This window comes from Crocodylus porosus, unplaced genomic scaffold (assembly GCF_001723895.1).
Source record: "Crocodylus porosus isolate Cpor-Errol unplaced genomic scaffold, CroPor_comp1, whole genome shotgun sequence".
Lineage (NCBI taxonomy): Eukaryota > Metazoa > Chordata > Crocodylia > Crocodylidae > Crocodylus > Crocodylus porosus.
Window position 1 is genome coordinate 91,978,981 of NW_017728947.1, and position 23,987 is coordinate 92,002,967.

A 23,987-nucleotide genomic window follows, 5' to 3' on the forward strand; every position below is an offset into this window, starting at 1 on the left:
AGGCAATAGGATTTTTCCTACTGGCTTGTATAGGACCAGGATTGAGCCCTGAATGCATGTCACCTATTGCTATTAATGGAAACTGGATGCTTAGATGACTGTCATTCATGCGCATGACTGAGTAATTTCAGTATACTGAATGTTCCTTCTAAGGATTTTATTAGAGGCATGGTAGTATGAGTCTCACACCAGAAAGAATCACCCTTAGCATGTTATCCTTATTCTACTTACTCATTGAACAGATGACTAATGAGACACGGTCAATTTTATAGCTGGAAAATAGCCCCTGCGCCCCTCTCCGCGGAATAAACTTGATAGCATCATGTTTAATCTGTATGATCTGTTATTAACAGCACGCTGTTTAAAAGAGCAGCTGCAGACTATGTGATTTTTAATCTGTATGATTTGTTGCTTAAGAAGATATTCAGAAGTGGGCTGGAATGAAAAAAACGTTAACACTCCGCGAGGCCTTTTGTTTCTTGGCAGGGGGCTCTTTTGGGAAGGCTATCAAAGATACTACCGACATCAAGCTGTGTTACATACAGCTTGACTTGTAATACTACTTCTCTCCTGGAAGATGGTGTTTATTTACCCAAATTATCCAATGAGTTCCTCAAGAAGTTGAGGTGTGTGGTGGAGAGGGGGTTACCTGCTTTAAGAAGACCACTTTTCTGAATGTTCTAGGGATACCAGATTGTATCACAGTTGCAAGTGATTTCTTTTCATAAGTTGTTTGCAAGAACCAGAAAGGTGAGGATACAAAGCTATTAAAGGATTTATTATGAATGGAATCTTCCTCCCTTGTTAACTAAAATGATACAGATGCAATTATGCAGCTGCCATAGTCCATTCCTAAACTGGCTGCTCAATGGTGGATGCAATAACTGCTGTATTATGTTTTAAAACAGTTTTCTAGGAGGAAAGGAACTAGCTGAACATAGTATATTTATTTATTATTAAATAATCTAAGACCCCAATGCAATGAAGATCTACCAGAAGAAAATATCCTTCAGAATATTAAAAAAAATCCGATCAAATCTGATTTACAAACAGCATACTTAACTTGTTTGCAGTATTTTTTTCCTTATTGTTGAAAACAGCAGAGACACTTGACCCACAACTGCCCAGAGTTCCTTCTGAAGGCACTTCAACAATCTGGGGACTTTCTTTTTAATTTGATACCTTTTCTAGAGACAGGAAGGAATAAACCGTGAGCCAAACCCCCCACCCTTGGACCCAAGTTTTAAATCCAAGTCTGATTTGCTTCCCAGATTTATTGGTTGGGTCTACCTCTGTTCCTGTTTGTTGTTGGCCAAAGTCTACAACCGTTTCTAATGAACAGACAGAAAAAGCCCAAAAGTTCCCATTGAGCTTAAAGATCTGTGTTTACTCCTAGAATTTCAGAGACCAAACTATGCAGGGTTGACTTCTAATCCTAGCTAAAGGTGAGGTGCCAGGGAAAGAAGGAAGCTGGTTAGGCAGCTAGAAAAATCCTTAGCAGGAAGCAAGCCTATATATAGCTTCTAAGTGTGTGCAAAAGCATTGCTTAACATGCATGCCTTGATTCCAAAAGCTTCAATTTAAGCTGAGAATTTACCTGGGGCAGTAATATTGTGTGCCCAAAGGGAATGTTAAACATAAAACCTCATGTCTTAAGTAACTTTTTATTTTAACAAAGTTGTGTGCATGCATTTTTATGAGGCACACTGTGCTCTTACTTATGGAGACTAAAATGGAACCAACATTACATATCCTCATGAGAGTATCATGAAATCAAAATGTGCCAGGAGTTGCAGATAAATAGACCAGAAACAACTAGGGTAGAAGATATTGTTATTGCCAGGCATGTGACTATGAACATATACCACATTCTCTTTCTGGATAAAAGCTCAGTATAACCTAGAAAGATTGATATCTCTGTTGCCTTCACACTTTTACCGTACTGGACTTTACTGCACTGGACTTTGTTTAAAAGTCTGGACTTTACTGTACTGGACTTTACTGTACTGGACTTTGTTTAAAAGAATGAGATACCAAATGCAAGCCAAAAACCCTACCTATAGAAATCCATTCATTTGCAGTTAAGATTTCTTAAAAGCCAGAAGAAACAGAAACTGCAAACACTTCTCCAGATAGAAGTAGTTTTCTTCCACTGATCTCAAGGAAAGGATGCTAGCAATCATTGTATGTTATGTTGCCACCACGACAGGTGACAAGCTGGGTTTCCCCAAATTTTTGGCACGTAGAACACTTCACATGGCCTAATTAGTGCAATTCACAGATGCAACTGATTGAGACTGATCAGTAAAGGATAAAAAAGTGAATAAAGGATTAGAACAGCTACCATGGGTTAGCTTTCATCAACCACAATGTTGACCCACTAAAGTGAATTCATATTAGAAATACACCAAAGTTGACAGGGTAAGCAAGTACAGCCCCTAGTCTACTATGTTTGAGAAAACCCATTTGGCTAACAACGAAACGCATGATGGAGAAAAGTTAGGCTTCTGTTACCAAATGATTTCCACTGGAACTGTAATTTGAACTTATTTCAAGCTCTGCCTGGATGCACCTACATAAGACATTTACTGTGGAGCTGCCCAAACAGCTCCACTGTAAAGTCTCAGTGTCTATATATGCAGTCCTATTAGGCTGCAGTAAAATAATAAACACTGCCACAGGTTAGTACTTTTCAACTTAAGTACTATTCCATGGTGGCATTACTTAGTGCACCACAGCACATGTGCAGATGCCGAAAGGGCTGGCTGGTGCTCAAGGCTGCTTCAGTGCAGGGGCTCCCTGCCAGCTACCTCCACACTGGAGCACCCTTGTGCCCCAACCAGCCCCACTGCAGCATGTTGAGCCAGGTCAGAGCAGCCTTGGGCTGGCAGGCTGACCCCCAAATCACCTGCCAGCTGGGGCTGCTCTGACCCAGATCAATGTGCTGCAGTCCCATGCGTATGTATAAATGTGGCACCTGGCATGAAATGCGCTGGAGTTCATTCAATCACATTAATAGCATGTGTAGATGACCCACTTTTATGTGGTAGTCAAACATTACCCCTCTTTCAACAGCTATAGGGCCAAAGATAAATAAGTGCAGCAAGAAAAAACATTTTTGAAGAGTGGAGCTCTAAATCATCCATGTTTCTAATAATTATCAATTTTATTTAGCGTTTATAAAGCAAGGCACAAATGTACAAAAATTGTGTATATTAAATCAAGCCATTTTCTTACATATATATATATATTTATATGTATATGTACACAATGTCACAATATAAAATGTGCTAAGACACCGTAATAGCACAACACTAACAGAGTTAGGAATAATCTGTGTAGGAGCTACAAATTCAGGTTTGTTTGAACATACATTTGTTTGTGCTTCACCTGAAGGAACTGATTTATATGCACATACACCAAAAAAAAAAAAAATCGAGCCACTGTCTTTTATTATTCACTCACAGAGATCAACGTTTGTTGCTAACAAGCTGTGGAAGGAGCAGCAGGCAGTAGACCAGCACCCAGAGGAAAACAATGAAGTAAAACAACTCGGGTTGGTCTACACACACAGAATTTGGAGGTGGACCCACAGTCTCCAGAGGTTCCTTTGCCTCTAAGTCTTTCTTCTTCCTGCAAAATTGAATGTAAGAGAGGTTGGGAAGGGGAAGGGAAATAGGGGATAGACTGAAGCTGTTGCTAGAAAAGTTGGGCCAAACTCTAATGAGACAATAGTTCAATGAAGTATTTACAATCCGGTTAGCTGGAGAGCAAGCCAGATCCGTGAGGCACAAAAAGGGGCGTAGTAGTATCACTCGTCAGGACCCAATAGACACAGCTCTTTTAAACCTCTGCAAACCAGGGACAGATTCTCAGGTAGCATAAATCAACAAAAGCTCCACTGAAGTCATTTGAATGATGGCTTTTTACACCAGTTGAGGATCTAGCTCTTTATTTTCAGCTGTGCACAGCTCTGTGTGCAATGTCCAAGTATGTGTTTTTAATTAAATACAAAATTATTTTTATCAAAAATGAGGAGCCATATGGGCTGTTCAGGTGGTATGTGAAGAGGACTGGATTTGTAGAAGGATGATGAGCAACGTGACTAATCAGGACTTATTATTTAATATTTCTCAAACTGGACACTCAAACTTGACTAATCATTTCCAAAGATTTCACATAGATCTTGATTGTTTAATTCATACTGGGCGCATCTACACAGTGCTGTTGTTATTGAGCTGTCATTTAGTACTTCCAAAAGGAAGTACTAAAGGACGATGCAGTAACAGCCCATATTGAGCTGCCCGTAACGTGCATGATTATTTTTAGTTGCTATGTCGCTGTAGTGATGTGCTAAACTGAGGGAGTGCGTCACTACAGCAACACAGATGTGGTGTCTCGGTTTTTGCCCACTGATGTTATGTTGCTGTAACGCAGGGGTGGGCAATTATTTCAGGCAGAGGGCCGCTTACCCAGTTTTGGCAAGCTGTTGAAGGCTGCATGGGTAGCCCTGCCCCTTGACAGGTGCCCTGCCCCCTGGTCACCATCTTGGGACCAATGTCTCAAGGCCAGCGCTGGTGGGGCCCAGAGCAGGGTGCAGGCTGGCAGGGGTCCATGAAGTCGAGCTGGGCTGCACCAGCAGAGAGAGGGGGGAGCGCCATAGATCCTCCGCTGGCTGGTACCCTGCACTCCTGCCACCCTGCTCTGCTCCCTGCTGGCGCTGGCTCCAGGACACCAGTGTGGGCCCCGTGCTCCCGCTCACTCCCAGTGCCCCCCAACCCCGTGGTACAGGCAGGGGGCAGCGTGCAGCCCCGACATCCTGCTGCACCGCAGTGAATGAGCTGGTGCTGAGTGTGGCAAAAAGTGCCGCCCAGCGCTCCCTGCTGCAATCATTCACAGCCTGTGCAGGGCTGTCCTGAGCAGGCACAGGCGGGGGCTGGGGTGGAGAGGCAGCAAGTGTTTGCAGCTGGCCCAGGTTCTGGGTAGCTGCTGACAGCTACAGAGCCTGGTTTGAGGGGCAGAGGCTTTGGGTGGGGGGCAAGGGGCAGAAGGGCAGGGTGGCAAGGGGCAGCAGGACTGGGGAGCAGGAGCTTTGGGTGGGGGGCAGGTGCAGCAGGGCTGGGGGACAGGGGCACAAGCAGGGCATCCTGCCATATACCCCCTTCCCTCATTTTGTTTTGAGCAGGCACAGGTAGCCCCAGGTGGGCTGCGACCAGCTGCAGAGTGGGGTGCTGGCCATGGGGAAGGCAAGGGGCCACTTTTCCCACATTCATCACCAGCTTTTAACCCGCCCCACTGCCAGCCTGGGCCCTGCGCCGGCTCTGGACTCACCCGTTGGCACTGGACGTGTTTGCCACCGCTGCCCCTGGGCTGCTCAGCACGTGAGCTCTGGGCGGGCAGCAACAGCAAACAGTGCCCGGTGCAGCAAATGGGGGCGCCGCAGCTGCTGCCACTGTGCGCAGCCCCGATCGGAGAGCCTGGAGCTAGCATGGGATTGGCAGCTGGGCCAAGTTACAAGCTGGTGCTGAGCGCAGGAAAAGGCCCACCCCGTGGCCTGAGCCCCGCGCTGCAGCTGCTCACAGCCCACCTGGGGCTGCCTGTGCCTGCTCAGGACAGCCCCACGTGGGCTGCGAGTGGCTGCAGCAGGGAGCACCGGCCATGGCGTGGGGGAGGGTCCTCTTTTCCCAGAGCTGCTTTACCCTGGGCTCCTTCCCTGCCCGGGGTCCTCCCCGGCCTTTCCTCCCCCGCCCCACTTTACCTGAGGTTCCTGTATGGGGCAGCCACATGCCAGGCCAGAAGCCCTTATTGGGGCTTCCAGCTGGGGGGGCAGAGCTGGGCAGGCCCTCCAGTTGTGGGAGCCTGCCAGGCTTCCCTGGGGTCCTACTGCTCCTGGTTCCTGTAATCTTTGACAGGAACCAAAGACAGAGAAATATTAATTTTCTAAAATTTTTAGGGGCCCTGTGGGCCAGACAGAATGGCCTTGTGGGCCACATCCAGCCCACAGACCGTATGTTGCTCCACCTGCTGTAGCGTGTTGCTACAGTGATGCAACATCACGTATAGACATGCACACTGAAGTGAAGCCTTCCACCCTTCAGGGAATTATAACAGTAGGAAAACTGTGTGATGATATATGGCCCTAACCCATCCACACTTTGCAATTAGATGATATGCATGCCTTCTGATATTATTTTTTTAAAATGTTACCTTCTGATAAACTGGCTAGATTTTTCAATAGGATGAAATGTATTCTCACATTTTATTTTGCTTGGAAGTCACTTTATACATTTGTTTTAAGCCCTCTTACTGGAAATCTCACTAGAGATCTCAGACAGCAAGTTTTACACAAAACGTTAGCAGAAAGACATCACAGTAACAAATTAAATACACGGTTTTCAAAAGATAAAGCACTATCCATGATATGAGTTGGACCAGGACACTGCTGTCTCCAATAGCATTTTTGTATGTTTTTCATAATGAATTCCAGCCACCACAGTGATTATCAGCCAAAGCCTGATTCTACTAAATGCCTATTGACATAAGTTGGAAGAAGTGGCCATGGGTATTTAAACTTGTTTTTGATTCAGTTAAAGAAAAGCTGGTTCAGAAAGGATCCAAGCTCTCTGAACTGCATCATAAATTCAATATCTGACTTAGTTTGGGGCCCCTGGAGGCAGTCAAAGACTGAACTTACCCTGCATGAAAGTTAAAGCAGACCTGTGGTGGCTGCTCTATCACCAGGTCTTATCAACACTGTAGTTGCACCATTGTAAAATAACCCTTGGGTATACAAGGCCATATGCTAGAACAGGATCTGAGAGGCCACTAGCTAAAATCCCCACAGAATGTATTTAAACTCCACTGTCTTCTTTGCTATGACATATCGCACCAAGATTATGCCTACACTTATATACAGGGTTGGCCTTAAGGTTACTTTCTACTAACCCAAGTTACATAAGCTGCCTTTCCCTGTTTATGTCATACTGCGTAGGACACAGAAGAGCTATCTTTGTTTCACAGCAGCTAGGGTCAGGAGGGACCTGAACAGACCATCTAGCCTGACCCCCTGCCACAGGCAGGAATGAATGCTGGGTTCACAAGACCCCAGATAGGTGATCATCCAACCTCCTCTTGAATTTGCCCAAAGTAGGGGTGAGGACCACTTCACTGGGAAGTTGGTTCCAGATTTTGGCCACCCTAACTCTAAAAAATTGCCTTCTGATCTCTAACCTAAACGTATTCTCCATCAGCTTATTACCATTGTTCCTTGTCACCCCAGGCGGGGCTGGGAAGATAAGGGCTCCACCTATTTGCTGTTGATCTCTCCTGATGAGTTTGTAGGCAGCCACCAGGTCCCCACCTCAGCCTCCTCTTGCTGAGGCTGAACAGGTTCAGGTCCCTCAGTCTACTGGATGCAGTACTCCAACTGCAACCTCATCAAAGTCGCATAGAGGGGGAGTATCACCTCTCTGGACCGGCTTGAGATGCACCTTTGGATGCATGACAAGGTATGGCTGGCCTTGCTGGCTGCGGTCTGGCATTGGTGGCTCATGTTCATCTTGGAGTCAATAATGACTCTGAGATCCTGTTCTGCCTCTGTGCTTTCAAGAGGGAAAGTCCCCAGCCTGTATGTATGCTGTGGATTCCTTCTCCTAAGGTGTAGCACCCTGCATTTGCCTACGTTGAACCCCATCGTATTCTTATCTACCCACTTTTGTAGTCTGTCTAAATCTAGCTGTGGCCTCTCTCTCCCTTCAAGTGTGTCCACCTCTCCCCACATCTTAGTGTTATCAGTAAACTTGGACAGCGTGCTTTCCACCCCTTGTCTAAGTCGCTGATGAAGATGTTAAACAGTGTGGGCCCAAGGACCGAGCCCTGGGGTACCCCACCGCTCACATCTCGCCAGGTTGAGTACAACTCATCCACCACTACTCCCTGGGTGTGCCCCATCAGCCAATTTTTTACCCATCCAACTGTGTAGGCATCAGTGCCACAGTCACTTAATTTATTGATGAGGATGTAGTGAGAGACAGTGTCAAAGGCCTTCTTAAAGTCTAGAAACACTACGTCCATGGTGACACCATCATCCAAGGATTTAGTCACCTGGTCATAAAAGGCAACCAGGTTGGTCAGGCAGGACCTGCCTTTGATGAACCCATGCATCCACATTGTGCTGTTTACATGCAAGGCATATTCTAGAAATCTGGCTGTAACTACATTTCCTTCCTTCTGCATGTGATTCTACTTATAGGTAGTAGAGATAGCAAGTAAAGATAGGAGGGCTGGAAGTCAGGAATAAGGAACTGTAGGGTTGCTGCTGGCAGACTTCCTATACTTACAGCCTGCACACCAGAATCAGTTCCACACACACTGCAAAAAGAGGTAGGCTAGGAGGCGAGTGGTCCAGAGTCAACCTGATACCTGGGCATTTAGCTGTGCTTTCAGGATTAGGCTCAACTACCAGCAGAGATTGAGCCTGGGCAATAGGCTTTAAGGTGACCTTAAGATTGATTGTAACTATCACTGTAGACGCAGCATAAGCATGGTGCATGCATATCTCCTGGCAGAATCCTCACTCATCTAATTAAGGTAGTTTTATATTTTCTTTACTTTTTGTAAAAGCAAATTAGAGAACATTAAAGATACAGCACTTCAAAGTCAATAGCTAGCAAATTCATATGTGAGAGGAACTGTATTGAATCCAGTTCTGTACAGCTGTAAAATGCTGATAGATTTGACTTTGAACTCCTGTAAGAGAGCCCAGAGATCATGGGTTGCATATGATAAATTCACTATAGAAAAGACAATTACCTACCTGATGATAACCAGATCTGTGCTTTCTCCTGAATCTGTGTTCTTCTCTTCATGTTGGCTAACAAGTTCCTAAAGTGACATAGTTTGTAAAGAAAACAAAACCATTAAAGAGATCTTGGCTGTTTGTAGACTGTGCTCAGTGTTTTCTAAACCTTGTTAACTGACTCGCATCAAATTTCAATTTGAATTGAAAGGTTAAGAGGTGATCATTGACAGCCCCTAACAGACCCAATTCTCAGTTTTCTGTGTGTGAGCTTATGCTGTTGGAAATCATTAGGAGGTTAATAATAAACCTGTGTAAGCATTGCTATATTGTTGCAGTTAGCTTAAGTGTTGTGCAATTGACCTGATACTTAATCACCATGATGAGTTGTTGGTACATTTGACTTTATAAAGGCGTTACTTTATAAAGCCTGATAGGCTCTGTTGTGTTGCAAAAACCCAAATGAGTTTCCCTTGAGGGGACTGATATTTGCAATGCTTATCTGCTTATCTGAGTTCCTAAGGACTATTTCTCCTTAAAAGCAAGGTGGTACATACATGTTAATCAATACAATTTAACTTGCCTAATTTGGACTGCCCTAGTCTGCATTAAATTTAATCCTCAGTCAATCTGGCTTAGTTAATTTGGACTGAAGCCAATTTTAATTTGGACTATAGACATCCACATATATATAGTGACAGCTGTAGTCTGGATTAAACCTAGAACAATGTAATGACTATAAACATCCCTTATTACTAAACTATGAAGACAAGGTCAACAGTTGACTCAAACCCAGCAGACCATTTGGTTAGTATAGCTAAGGCACACCAGTTTTGGCCAACAGCCAATACAGGATCGATGCAGTAAAGTCAACTGGTCAACTTTGACTTCCCGCCCCAAATAATAAGGTACAATTTACAGTTGGGCTGATTAGCTGTAGCCTTCAGCCCAACCCAAGAATAAGGCTTGAACTCATGTCTCTGGATGACTCTCTAGCCAGTTTATCACTATACCCAATAAAGACAACAGTTTGAACTTAATTTCCATGTATAATTTCCCCCCCTAAATTCTGCTTAAACCATTTTCTAAATCAATAGCCCTTGAAAGACCACGTACTGACAGGAATACTGTCCATTACAGCAGTAGCATTATACAACAGCCACTAGACAGCTGAGGCAAAGGGCTCAGTCCTAGAATGTACTGAGTGCCTTCACAATTTCTGTAGGACTGTATCTTAAATGAGATGGTGTGTGGCTACCATACATGACTATAGAACAGGCAACATCTTCCTTCTTATTTACTGAAAGGAGAAAAGGAAAACACAGAACTAAAGGAAATTTGCTCTGCAAGAATACTGACTTCAGTAAAAGTGAAAAGCCAGCACAATAGAAACAAAACAATCCTCAAAATTATAATTTATATACAAGCATGATTAGATATTTTTTGTAGATGTATTTAACCACATAAGGGCTCTTAAAAAAATTCTAGTCTTACTTTAGCTTTTACTTATTTCTTTAGTCTTAGGGCAAAAAACAGAATTTTTATGACTTCCATTTAATCCACAGAATTGTGTTTGTGTGTCATGTAGTATTATACTATTTGAGACATGGGATTTACAGAGAAAATGAGCAGTATGTATAAGCAGCTATATATATTTTTTATTTTATTTATGTATGTATGTATAAACATACATACACACACAGAGAAAGAAAGGGAATATATATATATATAAAGAGAATATATATATATATGGGAATATACATATAGTCTATATATATATTTCCATAGACTAACCTTTTCAGTGGAATTAGGCATCTGTTTTCGGAGGTAAACACTGGAATCATTGCAGCTTGTTCTGAGAAGTAAATAAAAATACCTTTAATGCACAGAGAAAAATTCTCACAGGGATTCAAAAAAAGCCATGAAATTCAAATATTTATTATATAGATTTAAAACCTCTGGGTAAAAAAATTGAACAGTTGTTTTTTATATCATTTTGGGTTAATTTCTGAAGCGCAATATATTGATAGGTGTTTAAGGTACAAAAACCATGTGAGACTGCAATAAGAATACATTCCCAAATGATACATATTGCTGTGTTATTTTTAAATTTATATAATAAAATAAATGGTAATAGTGAATAGTGCAAAAGAAAGCGGGGATAACTTAGATAAGAAGATTCTATAAGCAGAATTCTTTTGGGTCTGAAGGAGCTCTGCAACTACAGTTTTCACCATGATTGTAGGTATATCTGATCTCTAAGAAGTCAGCATGAAATACCTGGAAAATTCTTGATAATCAATGATTTCTTCCAATTTATCTAGTAAAGGAGTAATCCCAGGTTTTAAGGTTTGAAAGCTTTCTGCTTGAACAACGTTCTTCTTTTTTTCCTTCCTTTTACTGTTTTTTTCTGGTTTCATCACTGTTGTTGATATATTATCCAACTGCTGTACAGTGAACTATTTAGAAAAGGAAAAAACTTTTTTGTCAGATGGTAACAGGATTAATGCAGCTTTACTATACTGCTACTGTTTGTAATAATAAACTCCAAGTAGTGCATGAAGTGTGAAGTTTATGCTACCAACATTAAAAAAAAAGTCCTTAGTAAAAATTTGCTGCTTGAATATTGCATTGGACCACATAGAGTTATACTATGTTATCAGTTGATCAGAAATTAATCTTCCCATTGCCTTCAAAAGATGATGTTTGCACAAGAAATCTTAGCCCACCCTGCATCATGGAAAAGATCATTTCAGGTTTTTCTAGCAGCCAGCCTTTTATCTATAGTAGTTTAGTTTGCTTATAAGGATTCAATTCTGCAAACACAGACTTGAATAAAAATTTGTCCAAGATGGAAAGTTCTACTGGTATAAGCAAAAGACCAGAGACAGAGCTGGTCAGTCAACTTGCTCTGGTTTCAGAATTACAGAGTTTGAGCTTTCCTCCTGAATTGGGCTGAAGACCATCCCCAGTTAACTTAGAAGTAAAAGGGTGCCCCATTTTGGCTGGAGAGGTAGAGGCAGCTGGATGTGAATGGTGGGCACATCACTTACACATCAGTAAACAAACTAACAAAAAATACCTAAATAAAACAGAAAAAACCCCACTCTCCTTCTAACATATTGGTTTATCTATATACTAGGACAAATGGTACAATTTTTCTAGGTAGAGAAGCTTTAATTTGATTTAACTTAAGGCAGGAATTATCTTCACTTGTATGCATTGCATGTAAAAGTTGCATCATCTTGAAGACAACCCCATAGCAGAAAGGTCACAGATACGGTCACAGAGCAAGCCTATGGCTTGTATAAAGGTATCTAAAATTTATGTCTGTAGTAGTATTAGGGCTTATATTGATTGCGGTCTACAGCTCCAAACAAGTCTGTGATCATCGCACATTCCATCCAGCAGAGGGCAATGATAAATAATGTTAGGGGAGAACAGGCCTAGCATGTTGTACAGAGCTCTCCAAAGCATTTCTACTACAAAGTAAAAGGTATCATGGCCAGATTCTAACACCCTAATATGGGCAGATGTGCACTCCTAGAATTTAAAAATCAAGAAATGTACCTCAGGATTTTCTGGAACTGAAGTTTCTTGAGGGCTTGTGGATTCGTTGCCATCTTCTTCAACTTCTATTTTCTTTTCTACTACGGTAACCTCTACATTTTCATAGGAGAACTCAGGGCAACTATGATGACCCATTTTGTCCTTCTGCATGTCTTCAGAATCCATTTCTGTTGCAGAGACATCCATGTTGCTTTGCAGACCTGGCTTCAGTGCATCCTGCTCATTATTCTCATGCAACGAATTTAAAAGCTCAGAAGAAACATGGTTTTTAGAAGCATTAGGATCAAGACAAGGCTCAACAAAAGCTTCTAAAACTGCTGATATAGGGACACTGTAATGTGGATAATAGAAAAGATCATGAGGAATTACAGAAACTTTTGAAGAACTTGGTGATATTTTAGCTTCAGATCCGCCTTCACTACGATTATCTAGATTTCCAGGAACTTTACTCAGCAGTGGGGCTGGTTTTCCACATTTGCCAGATGTAGATATTTCTCGCTGGCCTTTGAAATTTGAATCTTTGGATAAATGCTGGATAACTTGTGCTCCCTGAAGAACAGGTAATTGTTCTGAATGTTCATGTGCTTCTTGAAATGTTGATATTTCTTCACTGAGTAGATTCAAAACATGCTGCGTATCTTCTTCTTTAGAGGCATTTTCCTCTAGAAGAGTTTCATTTTGGGGTTCCATGTCTCCTTTTAGTTTTCTTGGTTCAGTTGTAAGTGTATCCGAAGTCTGAGATAATAGGTTGAAAGAACAACTTTCTTTTATTTTGTTAGCTGGCGAGGTCTTAGCTTCATTTGCCTTTCTAGCCAACTGTTCAGAATAGTCTTCAAAAGAATCAGCTGCATTTTTCTGAACATCCAAAAGATTGTTGTTCTGTTTCAGTGCATGATTGTATGTACCGTCTTCGTGTGGATTCAGTTTATCACTAAGAGCGTCCCAGGAAGAAATGGGGTCAAAACTGACGGAATCCGTGATCGGCAAAGAGGTAGGCCTCTGAGGTACCTCTCCAGAGGCCAATACTGAGGACTCTTCAGGGGCCCTCTGTGAGTTATCCAATACTGGTTGATCTGGTTTATCATTAAGCTCTTCATTTGCAATTTCTGGCTGTATTTCCTCCAGCAAATCATGGACACAAACCTTTATAGGAGGAGGCTGGCTCCTTTCATGTTTAACTGTACATGCATGTTCTCCATTTTCATTCAAAATCAAAATCTTGCCTTCCTGTTCTGAAGGAGTGTCTTTAATGTGGACATATGTTGATTCAATGGGTAATTCCTTCTCAAGATCTAAAAAATCTTCCTGCAAAGGATGATAAAACAATAGTCACAACTTACATATCACTTTACATTTTTAAATTGCTATAGCAAGAATAGCTAATCAGTCCCATACTAGCACCCCATGAACTAGCCAAGTAACAACGATCTCATTTTTAAGTACATGACCTGAATTAAGAAAGGTTAAGTGAACTGTACTAAACCACACAGAAGTCACAGACGTGGCTATATTAGAACTGAGAGATCCTAACTCTCAGTCATTAATACAATTCATCTCTCAATGGAGGGATATCTTAAGTATAATATTTGTAGTATCTTGGAGGGATATCTTATTTATAGTATTTTACACACACACATGGGCTGAAGTAAACCTATAGGTCACATCTAGACAAGCGAAGCCGTGCGGTATGTGGCACTGCAGACACGTCTGAGGCGCCAAATACAACATGTTCAGCTGTTCTCCATGCTGCAAGGGAAGAGCGAAAGGGTTTTTTTTTTTGACCCCTGGATATCCTGTGGTCAAAAAAACCTGTGCAAAAAAAAGAAAAAGAAAAAGAAAGCAGAGCAGCACACATGGAGGCCACATGCAATGCTCAAAACTGGAGCCTGACCAGCCAGAGCTGTGCTGCAGCTGCCAGCCAGGCTCTAAGGGGGAGGATTGCTGCTGCTGCAGCCCTGGGAGGCTCCCAGGAACCCAGGTCAGGCTACCAGGGCCAGCCCAGTGCTAGCTCCATCCTTCCCCAACCCACCCGAGGTAACCTGCCATGTGTTAGCGCATGCGTGGCACAGGCATTCCCTGGGGACAACTAGTGTTGGCACAAGGTCCACCGCCACTAGTTGTCCCCAGGGAACCAAACGTTGATGCTCATGTGGACACAGCCATAGAGTTTATCAGGAAAGCAGGAAGAAATCATTTTTTGAATTTCATTCCTCACTCATTATGAAAAGTAATACATGATCTTTAAAAATGCTATAAAATGCCATCTGCAAAAATAACTGCAACTGGAGATTTTGTTCAATCTGAATGAAAGGAAGTTAGTAGAAAGCAGCATTAACTATGAGCCATTTTTCTTTGCATGTTTCTTTGGACCAAACAACCAGAACATCCTACTACTCCTGGGGACTAAGTCTCTTGGAATATCTTTTTCATAGTAAAAAGGAGGATTTTACACTAGTGACAGCCAATGCCCATGGGGGGAAAGGTTTGATAAGCCCAGAAATACCCAGCTTGTTAGGACAGATCTACTAAGTTTATTCCAATTCCTCCTTTGCTCTCATTTTTCTCAACCCTTGTTATATCTTCAGTCCTTCAGTTCCCTTTCCTCTACCTTCAACAAGCTTTTCCACCTCTCAGCCCCCACATAGATTACTTATCTGTTCTTTCAAATGAATCCCAAACCAGTTCCTTACCTTTGACAAGATCTCAAGTGAAATACTGGTCACAGTGAAGTCACCTGAAGATTTTTTTCCCACAGACTTCAATAGGGCCAAGATTTCACCTGTGAATGCTTGACTGTGATAACAGCCTGTAGAGCTAAAATAGGCTGTATCTTTCAGTTCTTCTTGGTTTTGAAAGTAGAGAACAGTCCAACAAAGACTGTCAAGATGGCTCTAACAATGACTGCTGAGATTCTGGGAAGGGTTTTAGCACAATTATGAACCCTCTTAGGGTCTGGGGCAAGAACAAATCAGGAGATTGTTTACTTGAATGGATATTAACCCTATGAAAGCTGGGTTTTGGCTTAAGGTTTGGCCTGATTAGCAACCCCAATGGAAAACCTCAAGGATCTGAGGGGACAAGCTTACCTGGAATTGTTAAAAATTAATGTGGGTTTTAACCAACTTGAAATAAAATAGTTTGTAAGGTGAACAAGTGAACAAATATATACTTTTTTTTTTTCAAAAAGGTCGTTGCAAATTCTAAAAATTCCATACTCTAAGAGACAGACATAGACATACCCCTTCTAGCTCTGGGAAATGCTCCAGAAATTGTGCCACATATGTCATGATTGATTGTTCATCTGGTGACTCAATCATTATATCTATGGAGGAAAAACATGAACTGTTTAAATGCTTTAAGAGACTTCCATGGAATGGGTGATCAGAAATATATTCTACGTATATGATTCAAGGTAGAAATATTCTTATGAAAAGCTATAGGCATTCATTTGCTCTTTTTTTGGATTAGAAAAGACAGAATCCTCTTTACTACTGATAGACTCTGAGGATGTTTCTAACACTAGAAATGTTTCCAGAAGAAGCAGTACAGGCTCTCTCTGCCCTCCTCCTCATGTCTTCCTCAGATCGGTATGATCCCAGAAACTTTAGTGTGAGAAGCAAGTGGGGAGCAGCTGGCAGCAGCTCCTTCCCTGCCTTCCCAGTCTATGAGAGAAGCAGGACCAGTGTGCCCCCATCCCCCACCTTCTCCAAACTGGGATGACCCCAGTCTGGGGAAGGCACTGGAGCCTTCCTCCCTGCTTGATCCCTCCTGGGACCAGGAGGAAGCAAAGAGCTGCTGCTTCCCTCACCTTCCCTAGACCAGAGTGATCCCAATCTCGGTAAGTCGAAGAGATAATTTCCCTGCCTCTCAACTCCCCCTGGTCTCCAGAGTTGAAATTCTCCTGCTAGAAACATAACACCTGTATGTGGCCTCTGTCTCCTTCACTTTAACATTTTTGCAGTCTCTATCTAATGTTCTCTGTTGCATCACTGATACGCACCCTCATTTTAGGATTGAATCAGAGGCATGTTGACAAATGTAACAGCAGAAGTTCCGTGAAAAGGAAAGGAAAAGTAAAATAAATATACAGTAACCTCTTAGCTGTGTTTGTGTAGGATACATTTTTCCTCCCTTGTCTTATTTTTCTGGTTTGCAGTGTAAGCCTTTGGGATGATAATGACTGTGTTCACACAGTTCCCAGCCCAGTGGAGTACAGACTGGAGCCTGAGAGAGTTGTAATATTAATTCATTATTCTAAGAGAGGACATAAGGGTATGTCATGGACCAGAGCCCTATTATGCTAAGATGTTGTACAAATGCAACAGAAAGGCAGTCACACAGAGCCCCAAACAGCTTACAATTTAAAGATAAGATGAGACACAACAGATAGATAGATACAGGCAGGTGAGGGAATAGTAGGAAACAGTATTATTCAGTATGATAGATAGTGGTCTGACCGCAGCAACAGCCTAACCATTGCCAAGTATTTTGAACACATAATAAATAATTAGTCACAACTCTTTTATTACAATTTCAAAGATTCACTGAAAGAAATATGATGTGAATGTGTTACCTTCTGGTTCCAGAAGTCTAGGAACACCAAGCACATTTTGTGCTATGCTGAAAGCATCCTCTAAGTTTTCCCTGGCTGATTTCTCCAAAGCTTGTTTTATATCTACCAAGGTGGAATCAATTGCTTTTATTACAGCTAAGAAAGCAAGGCCACTCCGCCAACTGCTGGCAAAGTCCTGAACTGCAACACCATATCTAAATAAAAAGACACACAGATTTAGATCTCTGATTATATTTAATAAAAGCACCGTCACCGTCAAATATCTTCAATTATATCAAAGTTATTTGGTTGCAAAAGTCACGTCTGAGTTTCCTGGACTTAACACAGTATGGCATACTTTCAAATAATACAAAGATTCATAAGTTGAGTCAACTGTTTGGCTATCAAGGGACATGAACGTGTTTGTAGAAAGCAGTTAGCAAAAAACAAAAATCCTCCAGGATTTAGCAACCATATTTAACATTTACAAAAGCAAATGTCTGAATAACTGCTGTTTTTACTGTGCTATAATGTTTTAATCCCATAGTAAGGGAAAAGGGCCAATACATATGTTAAACAGTAATATAAATGAGTCATATTTTTGTATGCTTGGCCTTAAATAACAAAATCAGTGCCATGCAGCATGCAGAAAGAGCCAATCTATGCATCTGTCAACTTTTGGTTTATGCACAAGTTCTTTGCATATAAAAGTTAAAATGAAGTACACCAAAAATAGAGTTCTGTAAAATTTCCTGGTTAAACAGCTAGGACTGAGTTAATATAATTGCACTTTCTTGTTCCTTGTAAATATGCTATAAAACATTTCATTTCCCAACCATTTATTTCCTTCTACCCAGTACTTTTAAGTGGAATTGAAAACATTTTGGCCTTTATTGTGTTAGTTCATTTCCTCCTTAGTGCCCCCCAGTCACTGGCAGTGTCAGCATCATTACAGTGCTGTAAATAGGATTGTTTTATTAACTTGTTTAGCCTCTGTCTGCACTAGTAGCGACCAATCATAAACTGCAACAAGCTACATTCACCTCTGTACAATTCCACTGACTTCCTTCGAAAGAGGGAGTTAGCTCTGTTTGTCTGAAATCAGGCAGAAGGCAGAGTTAACTAACTGAATCTCTAATTTAGGTGCACTCTACTCTGCCTTCTGCTTGACTTCTTTGGAGTTATTTCAGGGACGAATGTGAGAGAATGGGCTTAAGGAACTTTCATATTTCAGTGCTGTGCACATAGAATATTTGTACGCACAGGCACAAATCTTTACCCATAAAGCCCTAGAGCAAACATTTGGCCAAAGACCCCGCCATTCAACTTGGATAAGCACATTTTGACCCACTATTGCCTACATAAAGGTGGTTGTTTTCTCTCAACCATTTCTTCTTGGCTCATATATTAAATCTACAACAGGCATTACTTTTACACCAATAACAATTTGATAACAAGTGATTTATTTTTTGACCTATGAGGATTGGCCAGTGGGGTGGATCTGGCCTGTGAAAATCTGAGCTAGCAGGGGGGACTGGAAATCGGTGGAACAGAGCTGTGCCATGCCACTCATCCTCTTCTGTGGAGCCTGCTACTCCACTCCATCTGCGCTTAGCCTTGCTGCAGAGAGGATGGGCTCAGCAGTAGAGGGAACGCAGGCAGCTGGCTGCTCCAGAAGGTTGTGGAGACTTGCTGCCTGAAGCAGAGGGCTGGGCTGCAAAGCTGTCTTGTGCCTAAGCTATTTGCCAGTGCCTCTGTTAATTATGCTTAATTTTCAAACATAATCTGCTTTTATGTGTTGAGATACAAAGTTCAAAACCACATCCAATTGCTCTCAAGGTATAAGGGGGTTTAAATTCACATGTTCGCATTTGGGCACCCCTAATTTACATAACACATGAAATGGCCATTCCGCTAGAAAGAGAATGCCAGTTCTTAAGAACGCGTGCAGTGATCCCAAAGGGGAAACAACAACAGTCACAATTATCTTAAACACCTGTTCAAACCCTTTATTTAATAGCTGCCTTTTGATCTGCTCAACATATGTAACAGACTGCAAACATACCAGGACAAGGAAAGGTCTTAATATGGGTCCTTTGCAGTGCTACATATGCTGGTGGCAGTTAACTCATAACACCAAAATTGTGAAAAAGGAAAATGGGGCCTGCATCTCAGCTGCTTCCGGTCAGTCAATTTATATCTGAGGCTCTGGCCTATATTATGCCAAAAGATAAGTAAACTGCTCGCTCTCAGGAAAGCCAAGATTTACACAACCTGTATTACTGTAGACTCCTCCCACAGACTACATAAAAATAATTTTAAATCTTGAGGAAAGGAAGTGGTAAACTGAGAACTTTTCTAAGCTATGGACAGGAAGTTGACTTACTTTCGTGTTTTTCTCTGGACCCAGGTCAAAAGGGCTCTGATTGTTTTTCGCTGATCCTTCACTGTGACAGACATGCTCTTCTCTACGTTTGGAGTGCTAGGGTAAGAGGTGTCTGAGTCAGCTCCGCTGGGCCCTGATGACAGGCTGGAAGAGGACGAGTTCCTATTGAGGTTTCCTGTAAGTTCCTTAATCTGTAGGAATGAGGTAAAACACAAGGTACTTAAATTTGGGAAAAGGAGTCAAAACAAACCTAAATCCTGTTTTCAGGAAAACTAATAGTGGTATTTCCTTTAAGATGATAGCCTTAAAACACCTTTAAAAGGTCTAATTATAGGCCTGTGCATTAAGGTAACACAGACCATAATAGCCGTAAAAATCAGCACCCTGAATGGTAGTCTCATGCCAAAGACAGTGGGGGGAGCAATGTAGTTCTGGGTTCTTTATGTCCCCCTTCTCTACTGTGGGCCCCACTGTTAGGTGTGCTACATCACCTGGATTTTCTCTCTGTGCCTGAGCTGCTGACTTGCAACCCACAGTACTCTGATATAGAGTGTCATGACAATACAACTTGGGAGTCTTGCTTCTAGAGCAGTAGTCCAATGCTAGAGGTGATCAGAGCTGTTTGGGGAATGGAGGGCAAGCATCACACTGCCCTCTGAGTTCTATAAACAAGAGAAAGGCACTCTCTATTCATTAGACTTCAGTGAAGCTTTCTTTCAAGAAACAGCATATTCATTTTACATACAGGCTAGAAACGGGTTGAGAAGATGGTATTGAGATCTGACTCAGGTTTGGAACAAAGCTGACAATTCAGATTTATTACCTCCAACAGTATCATGCTATTCTCACAATAGTTAGGCCCAGACCAGAGCAGGCCTATGCCAGGGGAGCTGCCAACACACAGGGAGGCGTCAGCAGTGGCTCTTTTTGTGCCCTCCACAAAGGCAATGCCCAGGGTTTCTGCTCCATTTGCCCCTACCACTCCATTATGCTACTGGTTTGGCCCCAGACAGAAACCTAAGCTTGTGAAATTCTACTTCCTGAATAACTGAATTCTCCCCTGAATTCTGGTGAAATGGCCTATCCTTTTTTGCCACATCTATCACCTTCCCTTTCCCTCTCCCCAGCCCCCAAAAGCCTAAAACTTTTAACCCTGCTTCTCCTGGTTGAGCTGGGCTAAGTACAAACAGTCTAAAAGCCTGAGGCAGAATCGATTCAGACTTTGCAGGTTAGTCTAAGATGCAGAGATTAAATTGAGAAACAACTGGACACTCATTTACTTTTGATTCAGGAAATGCAGCCACATGCCTGCAGTGGCTCAGGCCAGAAACCAGGGGGCAACAGAGCACACCTCTCTGGCATGTAGCCAGCATAGCCTGTGTACTGTTCCCAAGGTCTCTGGGATTTACAGTCCAGAACCACAGCAGCAGGAGTCTGCGGGGCTGCTCATCATTTCCTGTTCCTGCTTCCAGGTACCTCTGAGATTTGTAGTTTAGTCCACAGTTACAGCCAACAGTAAGTTTCAGGAAGTTTAGCAATAGGGCAGGTCTGTACTCAGGGGAAGGTAGGTTTAAACCCCCTCCTTGGCCCCAGACCCAGCCAGGGTTTGCCTGGGTGATGGGGGAAGAAGTCCCCCCCCTCCTGCCCCCCCAGCCCTTCTCTGGAGAAGACAGCACAGCACATCAAAGCTCAGCCCAAGGCTGAAAAGCATGTTGGGATGCTGGAGGACTGTGTTTTAACTTGAACCAAGAAGGTGGTCTGGCACAGAAGTTTCATAAACCGGTTTCACGCAAATCAGTTAAATCTGATACCACATTCAACCAGATTATCTTAAACCAGTTTCAGCCATTTTGAAACTGGTTTATGTGCACTGAGCTTCTGTTCTGTTACAGGTATAAACCAGTTTCTGATCAATTAAACCGATTTACATGTAGCTTCTGTCCCTAGCCCTGGACACAGTCCTATGGGTGTTGATTCACATCCAGAGAATTTGGACTAGAGCCCCAAGCAGCTAGAAGGGGAGAAGAAGCAGAAATTTTAGTTGAGCTAGCATCAGAAATTCATGTAGGCCTCAGCTTCCTTTATACCACAGTGACTCCCTGAAATTAATAGAATTATATCATTGTAATGATGAGGTGAGGATCAAGCCCATCCTGCATTATTTCTGTTCTTTATGTATTTTGCTTCAGCTGACCAATTTCAAGGAGTAGATCACTTAGTATTACACTATAAATAGTTTTACCTGAAAGAACAAGATTATATTCCATATTAGCCCCAGTACCAGAGATGAATTTCCATCCGCTATTTCTGCTGCATCGATGCTAACCAGTTTTACCTGCAGAAAAGTAGGTTATAAGCTTAAGGGGATGTATAAATATGGATTACATGAGAAACACAGTGTAAATGTAGAAAATACATCGGGTCAAATCCAGATAATTGCACACATACATAACCCTTCTGTCACAGGCAACCAGCAACTCTGAAATTCTCTAATAACATTTTTCCTTGTTTGCTTAAGTTTATTTTTAACCTCAAACCTCAAAGGGAGCAAAAAACTGAGTCTGAAGTTTGCTCAAGGCACTCCTTGGAGGCATCTGACCTAAAATCATTACCAGGAAAATGATTACAAGTTAGGAAGCACATGGAACATAGTTTTCCTAGCTCACACCTTCCTCACAAGACTGCTTGGGAACCTTTGCACCATTCCATTTCTGCTTTGCACATTTCTCTGGTTGGCAGGAAATCTGCTCTTTTTGTGCTTCCTATTTCTTGCCAGGCCAACTAAGGAATGAAGATTATAAATATAGCCGCTACAATGAATTCCAGAGCTGAGCCCACCCTTGGATTTCAAAACCAGGGACTACCAAGAGCCAAACCATCTCTCACTATAAAGACAACAGGGAATTTCAGCCTACCCCATACAGGGAATAGCCATAGTCATCAAAAAAGATATAAACGCAGCGCTGCTTCCTTGAGACCACTTCCTCTTCCTCAGTATCTCCTTCCCTGTAATAAGGGTGTTTCCTTCATACAGTCATGGAACAGGATGATGCTGAAGCCACTTATCAGTCACAGACAGTGGGTATATACCCCATTACACCTTTTCCCATTCATTCTGAGGAACGAGTGCACTGCACAGTTCAGAGCTGGGCTGAAATAAGCTTAAACTTGAGGGGAGGGTAACATGACCTGAAATCATTTTCTGTGCAAAGGAAAATAAATTTTCCCAGACCCTCAGTTTTCCTTTTAACATGCATCTGCCTTTCCCCTATCCTCCCCTTTCCTTCTCCCTCATGGCTTTTTAAATCACTTGTCACTGATGTCTGACAAGATCAGTTAGCACAGGCTGGGTTTGCCCAATCCAAGCAATCCATAGTTCCCACACTGAGGTTTATTTTGTATGATAACATAAGGATATTATTCCCTTAGACAACACAGGCTTGTTGTTGGCAAAGGAGTGGAGCAGGAAGCAAGGAAGTTGTCAATATTGCAAATGACACTTAGGTTGAGTTAAAGCCCAATATACAGTCTGTATCTACCTCTCAGAAATTTCATACATGATGAATCACTTAACAATACTTTGCCCTGCTGCCCTGATTCTACAGAACTCCACTCTGTGACAGGTTCCACCCCATTTGTGGTTTAATATATAAACCTATAGGTCTTACAGCCAAGGCATTTTGCCAACACTTTCATCACTGACCTTCACTCCCAGTTTAGTTAAATTGAAATGAGATTAAAATAGCCCTTTAACCAATGATCTACTGAAACATTTTCAATCCTAGTAAGATGACACCTCTAGCTGTCATACTTCTAGGTTCTGATTTTCTTTATAGCCACAAAGTAGATCGCTTGGGATAAACTTTTAGGTCTATTGCACTCCGACAGCAATTTGTCTGTGGAAGCTCTCAACTGGAGTTTATCATTGGGTTGTTTTCAGTATCAGCTGTATTGTCACCACCGCTTACATCTGTGGATCCATCCCAGTCTAGACAACACAGGGCAGAAAGATTTTTCACCGCCTTCTCTTCCAGAAACAAGAAACGAAACCCCAAGTGTGATGGTCAGTTTGGCATTCCTCAGTGAAAAGTCTGAGTGTGCTTCATCCACCTAGATCTGCCCTTAGCTTACATAAGTGGGACACAGACTGTGACATAGCAGGACCCTTGGCAACAAAGTGAGTGTAGAATGTGATGACAGCAGCACGTGTAGAATTTAGTGATATCAGTGGTTGGGTCAACTTGGGAAGACAGGTGCTTGCTGTTTGCTGTCGGGTCTTCACTGGGTTTGGGTGTGAAGTGTCATGGGGGAAGGTTACGATTTTTTTTAATGTGAGGCTGCTGTCTATGACTGTACAGTTGTTCATTCATGAACCCCTTATTATACTCCCAGTATTTTTAAGTATGAAATGTGGGGCAGTATATTACTTTAGGATAAGGATATCTCTTTATGGAATTTTCTATCATAGGGTATTAAGACCCCAGTTAGTTTAGATACAGCTCTTACCTGATAACCAGGGATCCTGGTTTTCTCAGATTAAAGAATGGCAAATTCTCTGATAAAACCAACCCAAATCCATGATTAAAATGAAACACCATTTTATATACACACATATATGTGTGTGTATATATATATACACATATATATATATACACACATATATATATACACATATATATATA

The 23,987-nt window shown here is 42.1% G+C and overlaps 1 protein-coding gene across 1 annotated transcript in view; it reads right to left on the reverse strand.

Annotated features, from left to right (window-relative positions):
- Positions 1 to 3,143: 3,143 nt before the first annotated feature.
- Positions 3,144 to 23,987, reverse strand: part of CLMN (calmin) — a 118,157-nt gene continuing 97,313 nt past the window's right edge. The window contains exons 5-13 of the mRNA XM_019552467.1: positions 21,548 to 21,640; positions 19,306 to 19,496; positions 16,941 to 17,134; positions 15,607 to 15,689; positions 12,368 to 13,672; positions 11,078 to 11,256; positions 10,592 to 10,652; positions 8,822 to 8,883; positions 3,144 to 3,636 (exon numbers count right to left, since the gene is read on the reverse strand). Of these exons, the coding sequence (XP_019408012.1) occupies positions 3,471 to 3,636; positions 8,822 to 8,883; positions 10,592 to 10,652; positions 11,078 to 11,256; positions 12,368 to 13,672; positions 15,607 to 15,689; positions 16,941 to 17,134; positions 19,306 to 19,496; positions 21,548 to 21,640 (2,334 nt within the window). The 3' untranslated portion in view covers positions 3,144 to 3,470. The remainder of the gene's footprint in view (positions 3,637 to 8,821; positions 8,884 to 10,591; positions 10,653 to 11,077; positions 11,257 to 12,367; positions 13,673 to 15,606; positions 15,690 to 16,940; positions 17,135 to 19,305; positions 19,497 to 21,547; positions 21,641 to 23,987) is intronic.